At 39.3% G+C, this 15,301-nt stretch overlaps 1 protein-coding gene across 4 annotated transcripts in view; it reads left to right on the forward strand.

Annotated features, from left to right (window-relative positions):
• Nucleotides 1–15,301, forward strand: part of LOC149305982 (cadherin-8-like) — a 192,284-nt gene that overhangs the window by 13,407 nt on the left and 163,576 nt on the right. For all 4 annotated transcript variants that reach the window (XM_089476883.1, XM_089476882.1, XM_089476881.1 and 1 more), the window contains one exon: nucleotides 7,725–8,181. In XM_089476883.1, coding sequence (XP_089333009.1) covers nucleotides 7,930–8,181 — 252 coding nt within the window. In that variant the 5' untranslated portion in view covers nucleotides 7,725–7,929. The remainder of the gene's footprint in view (nucleotides 1–7,724; nucleotides 8,182–15,301) is intronic.

The raw sequence follows: 15,301 nt of genomic DNA on the forward strand, positions 1-15,301 counted from the left end.
AAGTCCAAAGGAAGACCGTTCCACAGATGTGGAGCCAGATCTTGAAAGCCTTGTAGCTTTGACAGGGTTGTGTGCATTGGTGGAACAGACAACAGTCCTTTGCCTGCAGATCTTAGATTCTTAGAAAGTACATACCATGCTAGCTGAACTGCCAGGTACTGGAGGAAGTTAAATTTCAGAGCCTTAACTAGAACTAAAATTTTGAATCAGGTCTTGGCCTGAACTGGTAGCCAGTGAAGGGATCTACAGGGAGAAGAGATATGTGGATATTTACGGAGATTTTAAACAAACCAGGCACCACTGTTCTAGATATAAACTAGAAGAAGAGAACAGGAAGGCAAATCTGCCAGTAAGCTATTACAGTAATCCAGTCATGACATAATGACAGCTTGGATTAGCAGATGGACAGTTTCAACAGTAAAAATCCATGGATTTTATATATGTTGAAAGATGAAAATTATACGACTTTGCTGTCATCCCAATAAAGGGCAGGACTCTTAGATTCCAGGCATCTGAGAGAGGAACCACCGTGAAACCCTGTAAACATAGCAGAGGACATGACTGGATGATCAGGCTGAAACACCAATATCTCAGTTTTATCCATATTCAGTTTAAGAAACACTCTGCATGCAGTCTATTACAGACTTCCACACAGCAGCATCAATTGATTTAAAGCTCTGAAAAATCTGAATATCATCTGCATAAATGTGATACTGAAAACCAAATTATGAAAGAAGAAATTTGACAGGGAGTTTATATATTAAAAAAGATAGAGAGAAGAGAATCCAAAACTGAGCCTTGTGGCACCCTGACAATTATAGGGAAAGCTTTTGGCATAGATCTCTGAAATGAAGCAGGGGAGGAGAGGAACTATCGAACAAAAAAGATTTAAACCAGGACAAAGGGTTCCCCATTGTTCCCAATGTACTTACTATAATAGTAGGACTCGATGTCCAAAGTCCCAGAGGCTGTAGGAAGATCCAATAGGATCAACAGAGATGTTTGACACTGTCATGCCCAGTCACGAGGAGGATTCGGAGGATGCAGCGGGAACCTGAGGCTGAGCCAGGCCCCAGCTCTGCCCTGCCAGGTCCCAGCTCTACTCTCCCAGCTCCTGGAGAGTTGGCTCAGCCAGGCCCTAGCCCTGTTGTATCTCCTCCAGTGGACCCTGTGGCTCAGCAACCTGGCCTTTCCCTAGCAGAGGTTCCAGGCATGGGAGACATAGAAGAGAAGGATACTGAGGTACCTTCAGCCAAAGAAGGACTGAAAGGGCGTGCCTTCGGCATTCCCGAAGGTTAGCTGAGAAATGCTCATTAATCACTCAGCAGCTGTGAAAAGGAGCTGGTCTAATATAAACAGCTGGCAGACACTGAGCCTCTTTGTCAAAGTTTATCTGCATTTCTTTGGTGAAAACTGTTCTCTCTGACTCCCTTGGACTTTGTTGCTGGACTCCTTGCTTCCTAGGCCTCAGATAGACCTAGAGCTCTTGACCTTGGACCGGATTCATTGACCTATTCTCTGGCACTCTTGACTCTGGACTGGACTTGTGGAAATGCCCTCTGAACCCTGGACCCTGGATTGGTTTTTGGTTTTGTTCCATCGGACACTAGATTGATATTTTCATTTCGGAACTGTTTCTTTGGTGCTATAAAGCCTTGCTTTTGTTTACCTTTGTCTGGCACACTCTTATCAGCTTCATTGGCAGCTTTCCCGACAGACACAGAGCTTTTGCCACCAGAATGCTACATGAGTCAAGGCTGTTTCAGTAGTGTGACCTAGATGAACTCTCGTTTGAAATCAGTCAAGAGGTTCATGTCTGATAAGGTGTCAATTGGGAAAGGCCAGCTCTCTCCAAGATTTTAGAAAAAAGTGAGAGAAGAGACCCAGGATGATAATTAGCACAAAGTGAAGACTACAGAGAAGGTGCCCTTAATAGAGAATACACAGAGGATTATACAGTGGGCCCTTGGTATCTGCTGGGGTTTGGTTCAAGGACCTTCTGGGGATGCTCAATTCCCCTTATATGCAGTGGTCTAGTATAATGATGTCTCATATAAAATGTCACAATCAAGGTTTGCTCTCTGTAATTTTTTAAAAAATATTTTCAAGCCATGGATGGTTGAAAAGTGGATGAAGAGTCCATCGATATGGAGGGCTGACTGTAAAGTTATTTCTTCTATCTAGAGAACAGTAAAGTGAACTGCCTCGGATTAAAACACAAAAGATACAATGCTGCCTTGGAGAGCGTAGGCTACTTTTTTAGATCCCGACCAGGAAAGAAGTAAAATGGGTAACAGAGGGAACAGAGTTTAATGGGAGTCACTGTAATAAGCTCACATAATTATCAGTAGCATTCAGGGAGGCTCCACTGAGTAAACCGCCTGAATGCATTTCAAGTTCTGTGCTTGTACACATCAAATCATCTGGTTTAATGGAGGAGGGTTGCAGTGAACAAGAACTATTTGTCTGAATCGTCTCTGTTTTGTGTTTGCGGATCCCCCGCTTTTGAAATGTATTGCCATCCCTGATGGAAAAGAGAATAAAGTACAATTGTTAAGAAACAGAACTGTAAAGCGCACACTGCAGCTTCAGCAGAGCAGCCAAGTACCTGCATCCCAGGATGTGGAACTCTAAAGGATTTGGGTTAAAGAACATTCTGGGCAAAATGGAGCCAAAAGCAAAGAGGGACAGTTGTTTGAAATATTGATGGAAACAAACACAAAGAAGTTAGAAATACTGTGTCCTCCATCTCCCTAAAAAAACCCCAAAACCCTGTTCCACATTTTTTCCAGGCATTATAATTTAATTTGATGAGGGGAAATTCTTTCCATAAAATGTTCAAACAAGAGGAGTGTATCCACACTGCAGAATTAAAGCAGTTTGACACCACTTTAACTGCCATTACTCTGTCCTACAGAATCCTGAGATTTGGAGTTTGGTGAGGTACCAGGGGTCTCTGACAGGTCAGGCTGAATACCTCATCAAAATATAAATACAAGGATTCTATAGGATAGAGTCATAGGATCAAACTGCCTTAATTCTGCAGTCTGGATACACCCAAAAATATCAATGACATTTTCATGGCCAGGTGCAGAAGTCTTGGGTGCACATGCATTTTCAGTGGCCAAGAGGTATGTGGGCAAGTTTCTCATTGTACAATAATATCTCCTGCTGGAAACCTTCCATACTTTACAGTTACAGCATCACGATTCCACTTTTTAAAAATTGAATATTTTATTTGTTTTATAACAATAGCATAAACAAACAATTCAAAAAATAACAAAATGACAGCATCCTATGAATCCCGCTCCTTTAGTTTGGAGAGACATTAGAGCTTTCTGGTTGGAAATTCGAATTGCTCTTCCTTAAATTGTAACTCACAGCAGAATGCCATAGAATGAAACCATGGCAGTTAAAGTGGAATCATGGAGCAATATTTGTGTATTGTGTCTCCTATCCTCCCAAGCTTCTCATGTTTCATCTAAACCTCTGGGGAAGATGTAGTGAGAAAACTTCTCCTGAGCATCTTTTTTCAGACCTGGAAACATGGGCAGCCAGGGAGAACAAAGAAATAAATTAATAATTAATAATTAATTAACTTTAAGTGCAAGGAGAGCTAAACATCACTACAGTCAGTGTATACTCTTTCTCTCTCTCTCTCTCTCTCTCTCTCTATATATATATATATATATATATGACAAAAAATATTGCAAGCAAAGGCAAAACTTTAATGGCTGGCTGGAAATAGATGAAGTGGTTATGTTTGCTCTGGATTTATTTGTTCTCGGCTGTTAGAAAGAGGGAAGAAGAAAGGATTCACTTGGTGATATGACTTTATGCTACTCGGCGACTGCATGGTTCAGTTGTTAGTGCCAGGTAGTCTCTGGTGCCAGCTAAAGTAAGCCTATTGCATTAACAGGGCACGGATCAGTGCTGATTTACCAAGTCTCATTCATTTCTATGGCTCTGTGCTGTTGGGGGCTAGTCATTGAATTTGGCCCTAAATTCCGTATTAATTGCCTGAGTTATAGTTTTAAAAGAAAATAAGTTCTGACTTCAAGTGTACATTGATCCTGCACATTATTGCTTCCCCCCTCTTAACTTTTAATTTCACATGATTTATACTTTGCTCACTTTACATTTCAACTTTAGTCCTGTGTCAGTATACAGTAGGCCCTTGGCATCCATTGGGGTTTGGTTTCAGGACCCCCCCCCCCCATGCATACCAAAGCCCCATTAAGTACAACAGCATAATAAAATGGTGTCCCTCATACAAAATGGAAAATCAAGGATTGCTGTTTGGAATTTATATATTATCTGAATATTTTTAAGCTATGGATGCTTGAATCTGTGGATAAAGGATCCATAAGATATGAAAGACTGACTGTATATCGAATAAACTTGCTTGGGTTGGAGTAACCTGCAAAGCCAATGTGTCCTCTCTCAGCCTTATCCAGCACCTGCAACTCATATCAGCCCTAGCTAGAACATCTGGTAAGGATAATGGGAGTTGCAGTCCAACAGCATTTACAGAGCTGCAATTTATAAACATTTATTGAGGATATGAGTAGATATGCTGGGATTTTACATGCTACTGCAGCCTTTCCTAATTTGTGTTTTTATCCTCATTAATGACTTTTGCCATCTTAACTACACTCTGATGCTGCTTTGACACATAAGTCCTGGTTTTCATCTGTGAAGTGCTGGAGATTATGTATCTACTATACATAATTGCTTTCACGGAGGGAAAAAGAAAAGAGAGGGAAGGGAAAAATGGATAAATAAAGGAATAAATTGTCCTTATTGGATCTGTAGAGATGCTCTTGCTCCTTTTACTTCTTTGCCACTCTTTCTATCACATGCCGCCTGCCCAAAGTGATAATTGACTGCCCTCTCTGACAGTTTGTTTGAATGTTGCTCCTTTTTTTAGCTTCATTCAAACACAGTTATCAAACAAAATTTTAATTGTTTACTTGTGACAAAGTACTTTATTTCAATAAAATCAATGCCGCAACATTTGTAATGTAACAGCAAACGTCTACAAATCGACCCAACCCACCTTAATGAATTGTTGGGGTCAGAGGATTTATCTATAGCTTGTAATCACAATGATCAACAAGGCAGCAATGAATGCAGAATGGAATTAAAAGTGGATTGCCCTTAACAGAAATGGCCATTCGTAATAGGGCCCACAGCAGATTGTGATGTGGAGAAACTCTTGGGAGGCTGTAAAATAGTCTCTGCTGGAAGTTGTGATGTAAATCAATGCACCAGTGTGATTATGGAGTGGCTTCTTGGGGCAAATAAGCATTTTGTGGTTTGGAAAAAAATCCTTAAAAATGATTTTTTGAGACTTTATGACTTCCTATTAAAAGGCTATATTGTTAATTAAAAAAAACATTGCAGTCTTTAGAAAATGTTTGTTGCAGTCCTTCCTTTTCATTGTCGGATAACACAATTGGCTGAAGAGTTCAAAGGAAGTAAATAATGATTACTTTCAATGCATTGTTCACTGATTTACTGTGCCCCATAGGCATGATACTGCAGTGTTTTGTATTTATGCCATAACAATCAATGCACTTAAGTGCATTATATGTGATCATGTATATTGTCTTAACTTCCCCTCCAGATCAATGATATACATTGATCAATGTATACACACGTCTATTTTATTGCATGCTGTCCTTTTGCTTCTGCCTTAGACATATTTACATGTGTTTGAACGCAGCAGAAAACAAGTGTTTGGTGAGCAAAATCTAGAAGAAAAAGTCATAGCGAATTCTCCTTGGGTACTTTGGGTACTTTGATGGAAGTGTGATTGGTTGCAATTGAATTTAGTTCTTTATGTTTAGCAGTCTTTGCTTTTAACAGCAGAAAGAATTGCAGTATGCAAAACTGATTTTGTATCATCAGCTTTCATGGAGGCTAGAAACTGCAATAAAGATTCAAGATAGTAAGCAAAGATTTAAAAATGGAGCAACGGCTTCATATGTGATAACATGAAATAACTTCATATGGTTAACGTTAATTCTGAATCCTAGAGTTCTTATATATTATTGGGATGGGCCATACGAGACTATGTAGGCTGGGATTTCTAGTGGGGGGGAATGACAAAAATTGCATTTTCCAACCAATATTTCATAATTTATCCACTTCATGCTGAAAACCAGTACTTGCCTACACCCTCAGCACTAAGTCTGCCCATAACCTTAGAAGGCAGGGCCATTTGGAAACGGTCATATGAAGAAAATTATGTCATGGGAAGGTTATATGGAAGGGGAGAGTGCATCAGACACATTGGAATCAGGTCAGTTAGGATTTTTTAAGATGAAGACCAATGCTTTGAGTTCTGTTCCAAATTTGGAGCAGAATCCTTATAGGACTGCATCCAAACCCACCCACTCACATAGTGTATGTATCAATGAAGACACCACATGTCTTTGAAAACCTATGCTCTGAATTCTCTTCCAAAGGGAATTGGGGGCAGGGGAAATAAGAGAATCCTGCAGTCCCCTCTCAGACATTTCATGTTCATGATACTGCAGGTAATGTCAGCTTACTCATAGAGTTTGCTAATATCTCTTGTTAAATGGCCAAAATATTGGAAATAATTTATAAGAACAAGAGCAAATTGGCTCTGAAAAGACAAAAAATATGTCCATTGCCAGGTTGTTTATGACAATCTGTTGATATGTGCCTGTGACCTAAGTCTGCCTGAAATGACGTCAGGATCAACTTAAGTTTAATGAGAAATCTATTTAAAAATGTGAATGTTGTTCCTGATCCATGTGTCACTTCTGCATGACTGGCAATACTAGCATCTTCCACAGTGTAGTTCTTAGATTGGATTCAGTTGTGGCTAATGAATCTCGATGCATTAACGATGGCTCAATGGGAACTTAATTGGACACATCTGAGTTGAAAGAAATGAGTCTAAATCTCCTGTCAAATGTAGATTTCCTTTTTAAAAAAGCACCTGAATGAACATTCCAAAAATGTTAGATTAGCATCTTTAATAAGCTAATTCCCTTTTGCTAATTCTCTTTTTTGTCTGATGTTATGTTAACACATGTTGGAATTATGTTCCATTGTTGTTGTTGTTGCTGCTGATATTATTATTATTATTATTATTATTATTATTATTATTATTATTTCTATCCCACCTTTCTCTGTGCAGGTATTAGTATTGCTGTGTTGAAATATTATTTGCTACATAGAAAATGTTGTTTCCTGTGCAGAAAATGCTATTATCTGCACAAAACAACCACTGTGAATTTTATGCAGAATAAGTCCCAAAATCCAAAGACTCTTGTGCAAGATTCTTATATTCATAGAATTCGCCTCATCAGGGTTTCTTGACACTCAAAAACATGTGTTTGATCATTTTTTGAATATTTCCACATATTCTTTCCATCCTCAGTTTTACCAACTACAATCAGACACAAAATGGTGGCTTGTGGGAGATTCATATTACTGTTATCTGCTGTCACTGGGATGCATGCAAATGTTATATGATACAACCATTCAAACAAAAACACCTGAAAGTGAATTATTAAATTAGAATAGGATTACAGAATTGTAACTGTGGTCTGAACCCATAATCCTTGATCACGATTCTCCATTACCATCACCTTGAACCAGAAACTCTAAAGATATGATAGACTGTAAATTGCAGATTACTAGTGATGGTATATCTAACTTGAATTGTCTCCTTACTTTTTCAGGCATCTTTGAGGACAATAAATCCACATGGAGTGTGTTTCTACCATCTAAGTCATTTCTATTTATGTTTACTGAGCTCTAGACACATGATGGAACTGTAAATAAAGATATATATTTTTGCTTCACGATGAATCGGATGACTACAATCTGGAAGAAAGCAAAATAATTGTTTCATTGTCGGCGGCGATTTGCTTAGTGGATGGAACAATGCCAGAAAGGCTAACGGAGATGTTTTTGGATATGTGGGCTCCATTAGTAATATTATGGATTACTGCATTCCCATCTGTGTACATGACTCCTATGAATCATCCTCAAGTGTTACCAATCCGATCCAGTAGAGGACTCAGTGAGTTAAGTGAAGAACAAAGACTGCTGAACCGTACAAAGAGGGGCTGGGTATGGAATCAAATGTTTGTCTTGGAAGAGTTTTCTGGACCAGAACCTATATTAGTTGGTCGGGTAAGTCAAGATTATTTATTTCTAAATCATATTCAGATAGTCAATGAAATTGAATAGTCGGATTCTGCCAAGAGTATCCTATGTAAACTTTGGTCCTGTTCATATCTTGACGAAATGCTGCTAGATTAACTGAAGTAACTGGCAGGTAACTAGTATGAACAGACAATGCTGTGGAGAATTATGCTGTCATTGAGGCTAATTCTACTTTATGTGGTTTCACTACTGCAGCGATTTGAGTGGCAAGTGTGTGAGTGTCCATATTTTTGGTCAATCAATCAACTTTATTACAATAATAAGTCAGTCATAAAATGTCAAAAGCAGAACGTAGTGGAAAATAAAGGTTAAAAACAGCTCTGAGACACAAAAAATTGAGGGTGTGTGTGTGTGTGTGCGCGAGCGCATGATGCAGTTCCTGTGCATGTACCAGTTCAACAACTTCTAAATCAATACCTAATAAGTTAAAATGATGGGCTTTGGCCAACTTACTCCTGGAACAAAGTTTGTCTATACTTACTTAACAGACAGGAAAGATTCCATGGTACTATCCTTAGCCTTGGCGTCATGAATATGATACACTTAAGATTGCTATTCAACATTAGGAATGGAGAGAATACTCTCACATTTTCTCATTCTTGACAAGAAAGTGTCTCAGCTCACTGGGACGTCACATTGAGAAAATGCTCACCCACTACAAGATGATTACTTTTTAAATGGGATGTTTGTACAACATTTTTTTAAACAGAACACAACAAGTTTTGTACAAAATGTTGGGTTTGGTGCAGTTTTCCTTTTGAAAAAAGTCTTGTTACAAATACACTAAATGGCTATAATCACTCCCGCTAGGAAGAACACTTTCAAAATGTTTTGGTTCTTGGTTATTAGGAAGAGTTACCTCCTACTTAACATATCCTATGGCTTCCCTGCTAAACGTATTTGTTAACATTGGGCAATAGGTAGCTGAGCACAGAGAAAGGGAAAGGTGCCATACAGCAGAGTTTAGCCACCTACTTTCAGTAGCAGCTTGGGTCAAGTAGCAATGAAAATGAAAGACTACACAAACTGTTACCTGAACTGTGCAGCAAGACTTCTCAAAGATTTCTCCTAAAAGCAGAGAAAGAAAGAAAATGCCATTTGGAGTCTTAATCAGGACTTGTAGTAATTGAACATGTTCTGGCAGAAGTGGTGATGGTGGCGGGGGATAAAGCATTGGAACAAATACAGGACACGTCATTTTAGAAAAAGAGTTGATTGTAAACCAGCATTTCAGCAAACAGTCCTGGAAGGGAGCAGCTCCCAACAAGATACATGGAACTGAATAAGAAAAGTAGAAGAGAAAGGCCCATCTGTAAAAGAAAAGAAGTCTTCAGATAGTCATAAATAGCAGCTGTGCTTCTCCCCCCACCCCTTCCGGGTGAATAGGTAGATTTCAGAGTCAGAACTGCAATTTAATACATGCATTCTCTTGGAAAAAATATAAATCTTCCATTTTCATTGGTAATGATACAGAGACAGATTGTTACGTTCCCATGGAATCCAAGGACAAAAAAATAGAGAGTAAAATTAATAAAGAGCTAGGCAGAACACTTCAGTCTATTGTCAATCACAACACAGAATAAGCACAAACCACTTAAGTCATCAAAAACCTTAGGAACCATAATAGAAACAGTCTGAGCATCGCGCACGATATATCAGACTTTCGCTGCCTGCATACACCAAATCCTCTCCCATCTAAAACAGTGCAAATAGGGTCACAGCTCAGAAATAAAGGCAACACTAGCACAAATAGATACTGAACTTCTCAGGGCTAATGGCGCTTTTCCGGGCAGAGAGGGAAACATTTCTTGCAAAGCCCTTTGACTGGCAAAAATATTCAAGCCTTTCCTGAAATAGTTCTCCTGTATTTGCTGGCTAGAATAGACTTTGTTCTTCTGGTTAGCTGCTTCTTGTTCTTGTGTAATTTCAACCAATTGGGTGTGAAACCATTGCTTGGATGAGCTCACAGTGTTACATAGTCAATCAGATTAATTCATATGAAGACATCAGGGAGGGCAAATAAAACAAATTGAGATGGAGGAGCAATGCAAGCCAATTGGGACTGCATGGCAAATGTGGTGAGATCACAAAGCTATGTAGCCAATTGGATTTGGTGACTGAGAGCAAACAAAACCAACATTGTTTAAGAAATCATCTTCATAGTTTCATCACAGTTTTAGTGAAGATATGTTTTTTCAAGTGGTATTTTCTTTCTTTACAAGACTTTGGAGATGGGATTACTACCACTGCTTTGGAGGCATTGCTCCAAGCAGCAAAAAAAGCAAAAATGTAGACAAGCGTGGAAATTGAAATATTGTTGTGTTGTGGTTTGCCTAGTAGGTTGGGAAATGCATGTATAACAATGTATCATAAAAGGCTACCATTGAAAGAGACCACGAGGGCCATCCAGAGTCCTGGCGGTGCAGTGGTTAAATGCTGGTACTTGAGCCACAATGTTGTGGGTTCGATGCTGAGGGCTCCAAGGTCTGTAGGTCGGTAAAATGAGTACCAAGCTTGTTGGGGCAACTGGTTGTAAATCACTTAGAGACTGCTTAGCTCAGTATGAAGCGGTATAGAAATGTAAATGCTATCGCTATAGCTCTTGCTCCCATCAGATGGCCATCCAGCCTCTGTTTAAAAACCACAAAAGAAAGAGACTCTGAGGCAGCATATTTCACTGTCCACAGCTATTATCATCAGGAAGTTCTTCCTAATGTTTCGGTGGAATTTTGTTTCCTGTACTTTGAATCCATTATCCCATGGCCTATACTCTGGAGCAGCAAGCTTACTTCATCTTCAATATGCTACCCTTTCAAATATTTAAACATGGCTCTTATACGAACTAAATGCCACAAACAGGATGTGAGTGTTACTGTGCCTTCCTGTTTGTGTTCCCCAGTAACTGCTGTACATTAGATAAGAGTACATGACTAGTAGCCATTGAACTTGCGTAACCCCTTTTATATCTGTCCAAGATGGCAGTTGTCACTACCGATTCCACAACCCCAACTGTGCACTGTGCGAAAAAAGATTGCTTTTTGTCTTTCCAAAACTTTCAGCCTCACTGGATGACTTTTTTTCCAAGTATTATAACAAAAATGGAGAAAAACATCACTACTTTCTCCATGCCTTGCCTCGTTTTATCCACCTGCGGCACATTCGTCTCTTTCTCTCTTTCTTTCTTCTTTGCCTTCATCGTTATTCCTCTTACTTATCATTTTTTTCTAAATGAAAGAGATGCAAAGGCTAACTATTCTCCTGCACAAGTTAGTCAAGTCCCTTGTGTGATTGCTATTTCCTTTTTCCGCACTTTCCCCAGATGCACCATAGTGGTGTTGTACTATATTGAAAAGAACTATATACAGCATTCCAAGTATGATCAAACCATAGAACTGGATAAATGTACTGAGACTACATGGAGGAGGCTATTTAGAACAATATGTGCTGAGTTTGTAGCAGGCCAGTGCCCTTTCTTGGCCATTCTTGGAATCATATAGAGTGTTGTGGATATACTAAGATAGTCCTGTATAATATCTGCCCACAAAGTGACCAGATTTCCTCCTTTTCCCAAACGTTTCCTACATTTCAATCCTCTGTCCAGGAGGAATTCCAAAATGTCCTCCATTTTGAACATGACTGAGAAGCAGAAATTTACATTTCTAGGAGGGTTTTCAGTTTTTCCTTGGTAACGTCCTACATTTTTCTTGAACGTCCTACATTTTATGGTGCCTTGTCCTCCTTTGCAGTTAGAACATCTGGTCCACTTGACTTCCCAGTTTATTTCAGTGTATAATCTATCCTGTGTCACAGGTTTAGTGGAGGCAGGGACAAATAACTGTCAATTCCATGGTAAAACCAGCTATTTGAACTCAGAATGCCTCATAATTTTGGGGAGATAGTTCCCAATTGGGAAAGCAAATCCAGACTGTGTCGGATGAAACATTTTATTTTCAAAATGATTCATATATTGTTGCTCAGCTGAGCTTCTAGGGTGGTTTATTTTTTTCAAAAGCACAACATCATTGTGGAAAATGAATATATTTGTACATTTTATCATGTTCCTCCCCGCACCCCTTTGTATATTTAGAAATGTAACTGAATAATAGTGGAAATTAAACCGAGACGGAATGCTTTAATGATTCCCTAACACAGAATGGCTTGTGATTTGTGATTTAACATGGTGAAGAAAGAAAGCTCCCTGAATTATCTCCAGTCCTGATCTCATCCTGATCTGGGATTACCACTGTTTATACTGCTTATTTCTCATCTGTATATATTAATTCATTTAAATAAATTTGTTTGCTGGATTGCTGATCAACTAACATTGCATCTGAACTAATAGACATACACACATCGCAAAGACTAAAACAAGAGAGGGGGAGAACCCTCTCCTAATCTCTCTAGTTTGAAATTTTCCTTATGGACATCCGGAATTTGTCGTAAGACCTTGGCCTTCATTCAATCTTCTTAATTCAATCAGTTTGCAGCCAGAGCTCTCTTCAGTTTATGATGATAGAGGATTTGTTGTCCATATGTTTATGGTAACTAGTAAAAATCTGTTTTTATCAGTGGCACATAAGTGTGTTTATTCCTAGGCATTGTCGTTCTTTAAGAAAACCTCTCACACATGAACTCCTTTTCTCTGCTACACAATATTCCCAAATGGATTTTACCTAGGAATGACAGACTCTCTCCATCAAGCACTTAAACTGACAAAGAAAACAGACTTTGAGTTCAGGCAGCCAGCCACTCAGATTTCCACTTCATCCAGTTACTGCAGGCCTATCAGAAGGATGTGTGATCTTATGCACCATATGTGTACCAATTTCTTTGGTGCAAAAGTAGAGAAGAGAAGCACACAGGGAGAGGAGTCAGTGGGTTTTCTTTCCGCATCACATTAAAACAGAAGCCATGATGTGTTATGACATCATTGAAGGATTCTGTCTCCCTTTAATTTCTGCCATTAGTCAAACATATTAGTAAATACAGAAGGGAAGAAACAGGGAAGTTACATTTAACAGATGTACCATTTTTCTAGAAGTATTTCAAACAGCATTTACTTCTTGTTGTGTTTCTCTCTCTCTCTCTCTCTCTCTCTCTCTTAATTTCTGGGAGCTCTTTATAGTGTTAACACTCTACAGAACAGATGGAAGATTTTAAAACTTCTTTCCAAGGAATTCCTTTCCTGAATTGATAATTTCCTTGAATTTATTGGCCATGTGTTCTTTCATCGTTGGACGTACAAACTTTGCCAGTATTTTCTGAGTGAGTGTTTGCGAGAGAGAGAGAGATACACATATACACCCACATATACTCCCCCCCCCTTTTCATGAGGGTGATACAACTTTATTTACATAGGCAGAGGAAAAAATGGGTAAGATTTTGTGCAAAAAAGGTGTAATGTTTGACTGAGATTATGTTTCGACGCTTGTTTGGTGTACATTAGAGATCTTTATGAACGGATATTTATGCAGCTACATAAAGCCACAGGAGAATCTGTGGGCCTCACATCAGCCTCTCTCCTCCATCCCTTGGATTATATTGGAAATGATCTTTTATATGCAATCTGGAAAGCTCTGTCTCCTCTGACCCTCACACTTGGGCACTGGGTAAATATGACCTTTGCATACTTGGAGCATGGGGTAGGTGACAACAGGTGTGACACAAGCTGGACTGTCTGAGTTATAAGAGCAAAAGAGATAAGGGGAACCAGCCCAGGGAAGATATATTTTCATCTGTTCAAGATGTGATTCCTGTCAACATATTTGTCTTTTAAAAAGTGAACAATTTCTCCTTCATGTCACTTTCTCATAGGAGGAGCTATTTTTTTAATTGGATATCAGCTTTAAGAAGGTGAAGGGTTCTCTTTTTCTGGAGGCATTTTATTAGAGGCTGGATAATTGTCTGGAAGAGATGCATCTTTCAGGAGTGCTGTAACTGTCTATTCCTGCATTGCAGGAGATTGCATTAGATGGTCCTTGCAGCCCTTCCAGCTCTAACCTTCAATGAGTTTATGATTCTGTAGCTCTGTGATTCAGTACAGATTCTCCATTGAGAAAAGAGGTTGACTCCAAGGTCTCTAGATGATTTCCATCTCTTATTCTACAGTTCTTCAAGTTTTCTTGTCTGCTCAAGAAAGCATGAATTATTACATGTATGTTTATGTATATTTCCTCATTACAGTTAGCCTTCCATATCCTTAGAATCTGCACCCATGGATTCAACTATCTACAACTTTAAAATAATCCCATCCATCCATCCATCCGTCCATCCATCTCCAAAGAACAAATCTTGATATTGCCATTTTATATAAGGGACAGCTTTGTACTGCATTTTGCATATAATGTATTGTATTTAATGGGACATGAGCATCCATGCATTTTCGTATCCATGGGTGTGTGTGTGTGGGGGGGGGGGGGGGGTTTCCTGGAACCAAACTCCAGTGGATCCCAGATCCCAAAATAGTACCTTTTGTCACCTTGTCCATACTCTAATGTTGCTTGGCCACACATGTCCTAGTTTTCACCTCTGAAATGTTGAATGGGATGCTGTTGTGGGATCTGATAGATGCTTGTTTTTTAGGGCCTTTTTTGGCAGAGACTTTAAATGCTTCATGTTCAGTCATGGAGCTTGTGAACCACAAGGTGTGTGTGGTGGGGAGAGGGAACCTAGAAATCCTCCCCCCAGTCCCCTGGCTGTTGCCACCACCTCAAAAGAGCTCTTTCTTTCTTTCTTTCTTTCTTTCTTTCTTTCTTTCTTTCTTTCTTTCTAAAGGGCAGCCACTATGTCTGCGCTTCAGAACTGGTGACCCTCAACTCTGCATGCTGTGTGCTATAAAAGGAAGAGGTGGGGAAGATGCCAGCAGCAAAGTTCTTCTCTGTCCCAAATGCAAGGACCATTATAGCTTCAGCTATATCCTTTTTTCTCCCCTTTTCCTTCATGTCAAGGACAGAGGGCATGGAGAAGGAAGCTTCTGGTGGCTCTTGGTTAGCTCATAGCTCAGGTGCCTGGCCCTTTCCAATCCAGCTTATCTAAGTACCTTCTCCTGTTTATATGTGGCAATAAAGTTAAAGTAGCTGACACAGAA

This window comes from Sceloporus occidentalis, unplaced genomic scaffold (assembly GCF_023333645.1).
Source record: "Sceloporus occidentalis isolate IW3139 unplaced genomic scaffold, rSceOcc1.0.p SCAF_10, whole genome shotgun sequence".
Lineage (NCBI taxonomy): Eukaryota > Metazoa > Chordata > Lepidosauria > Squamata > Phrynosomatidae > Sceloporus > Sceloporus occidentalis.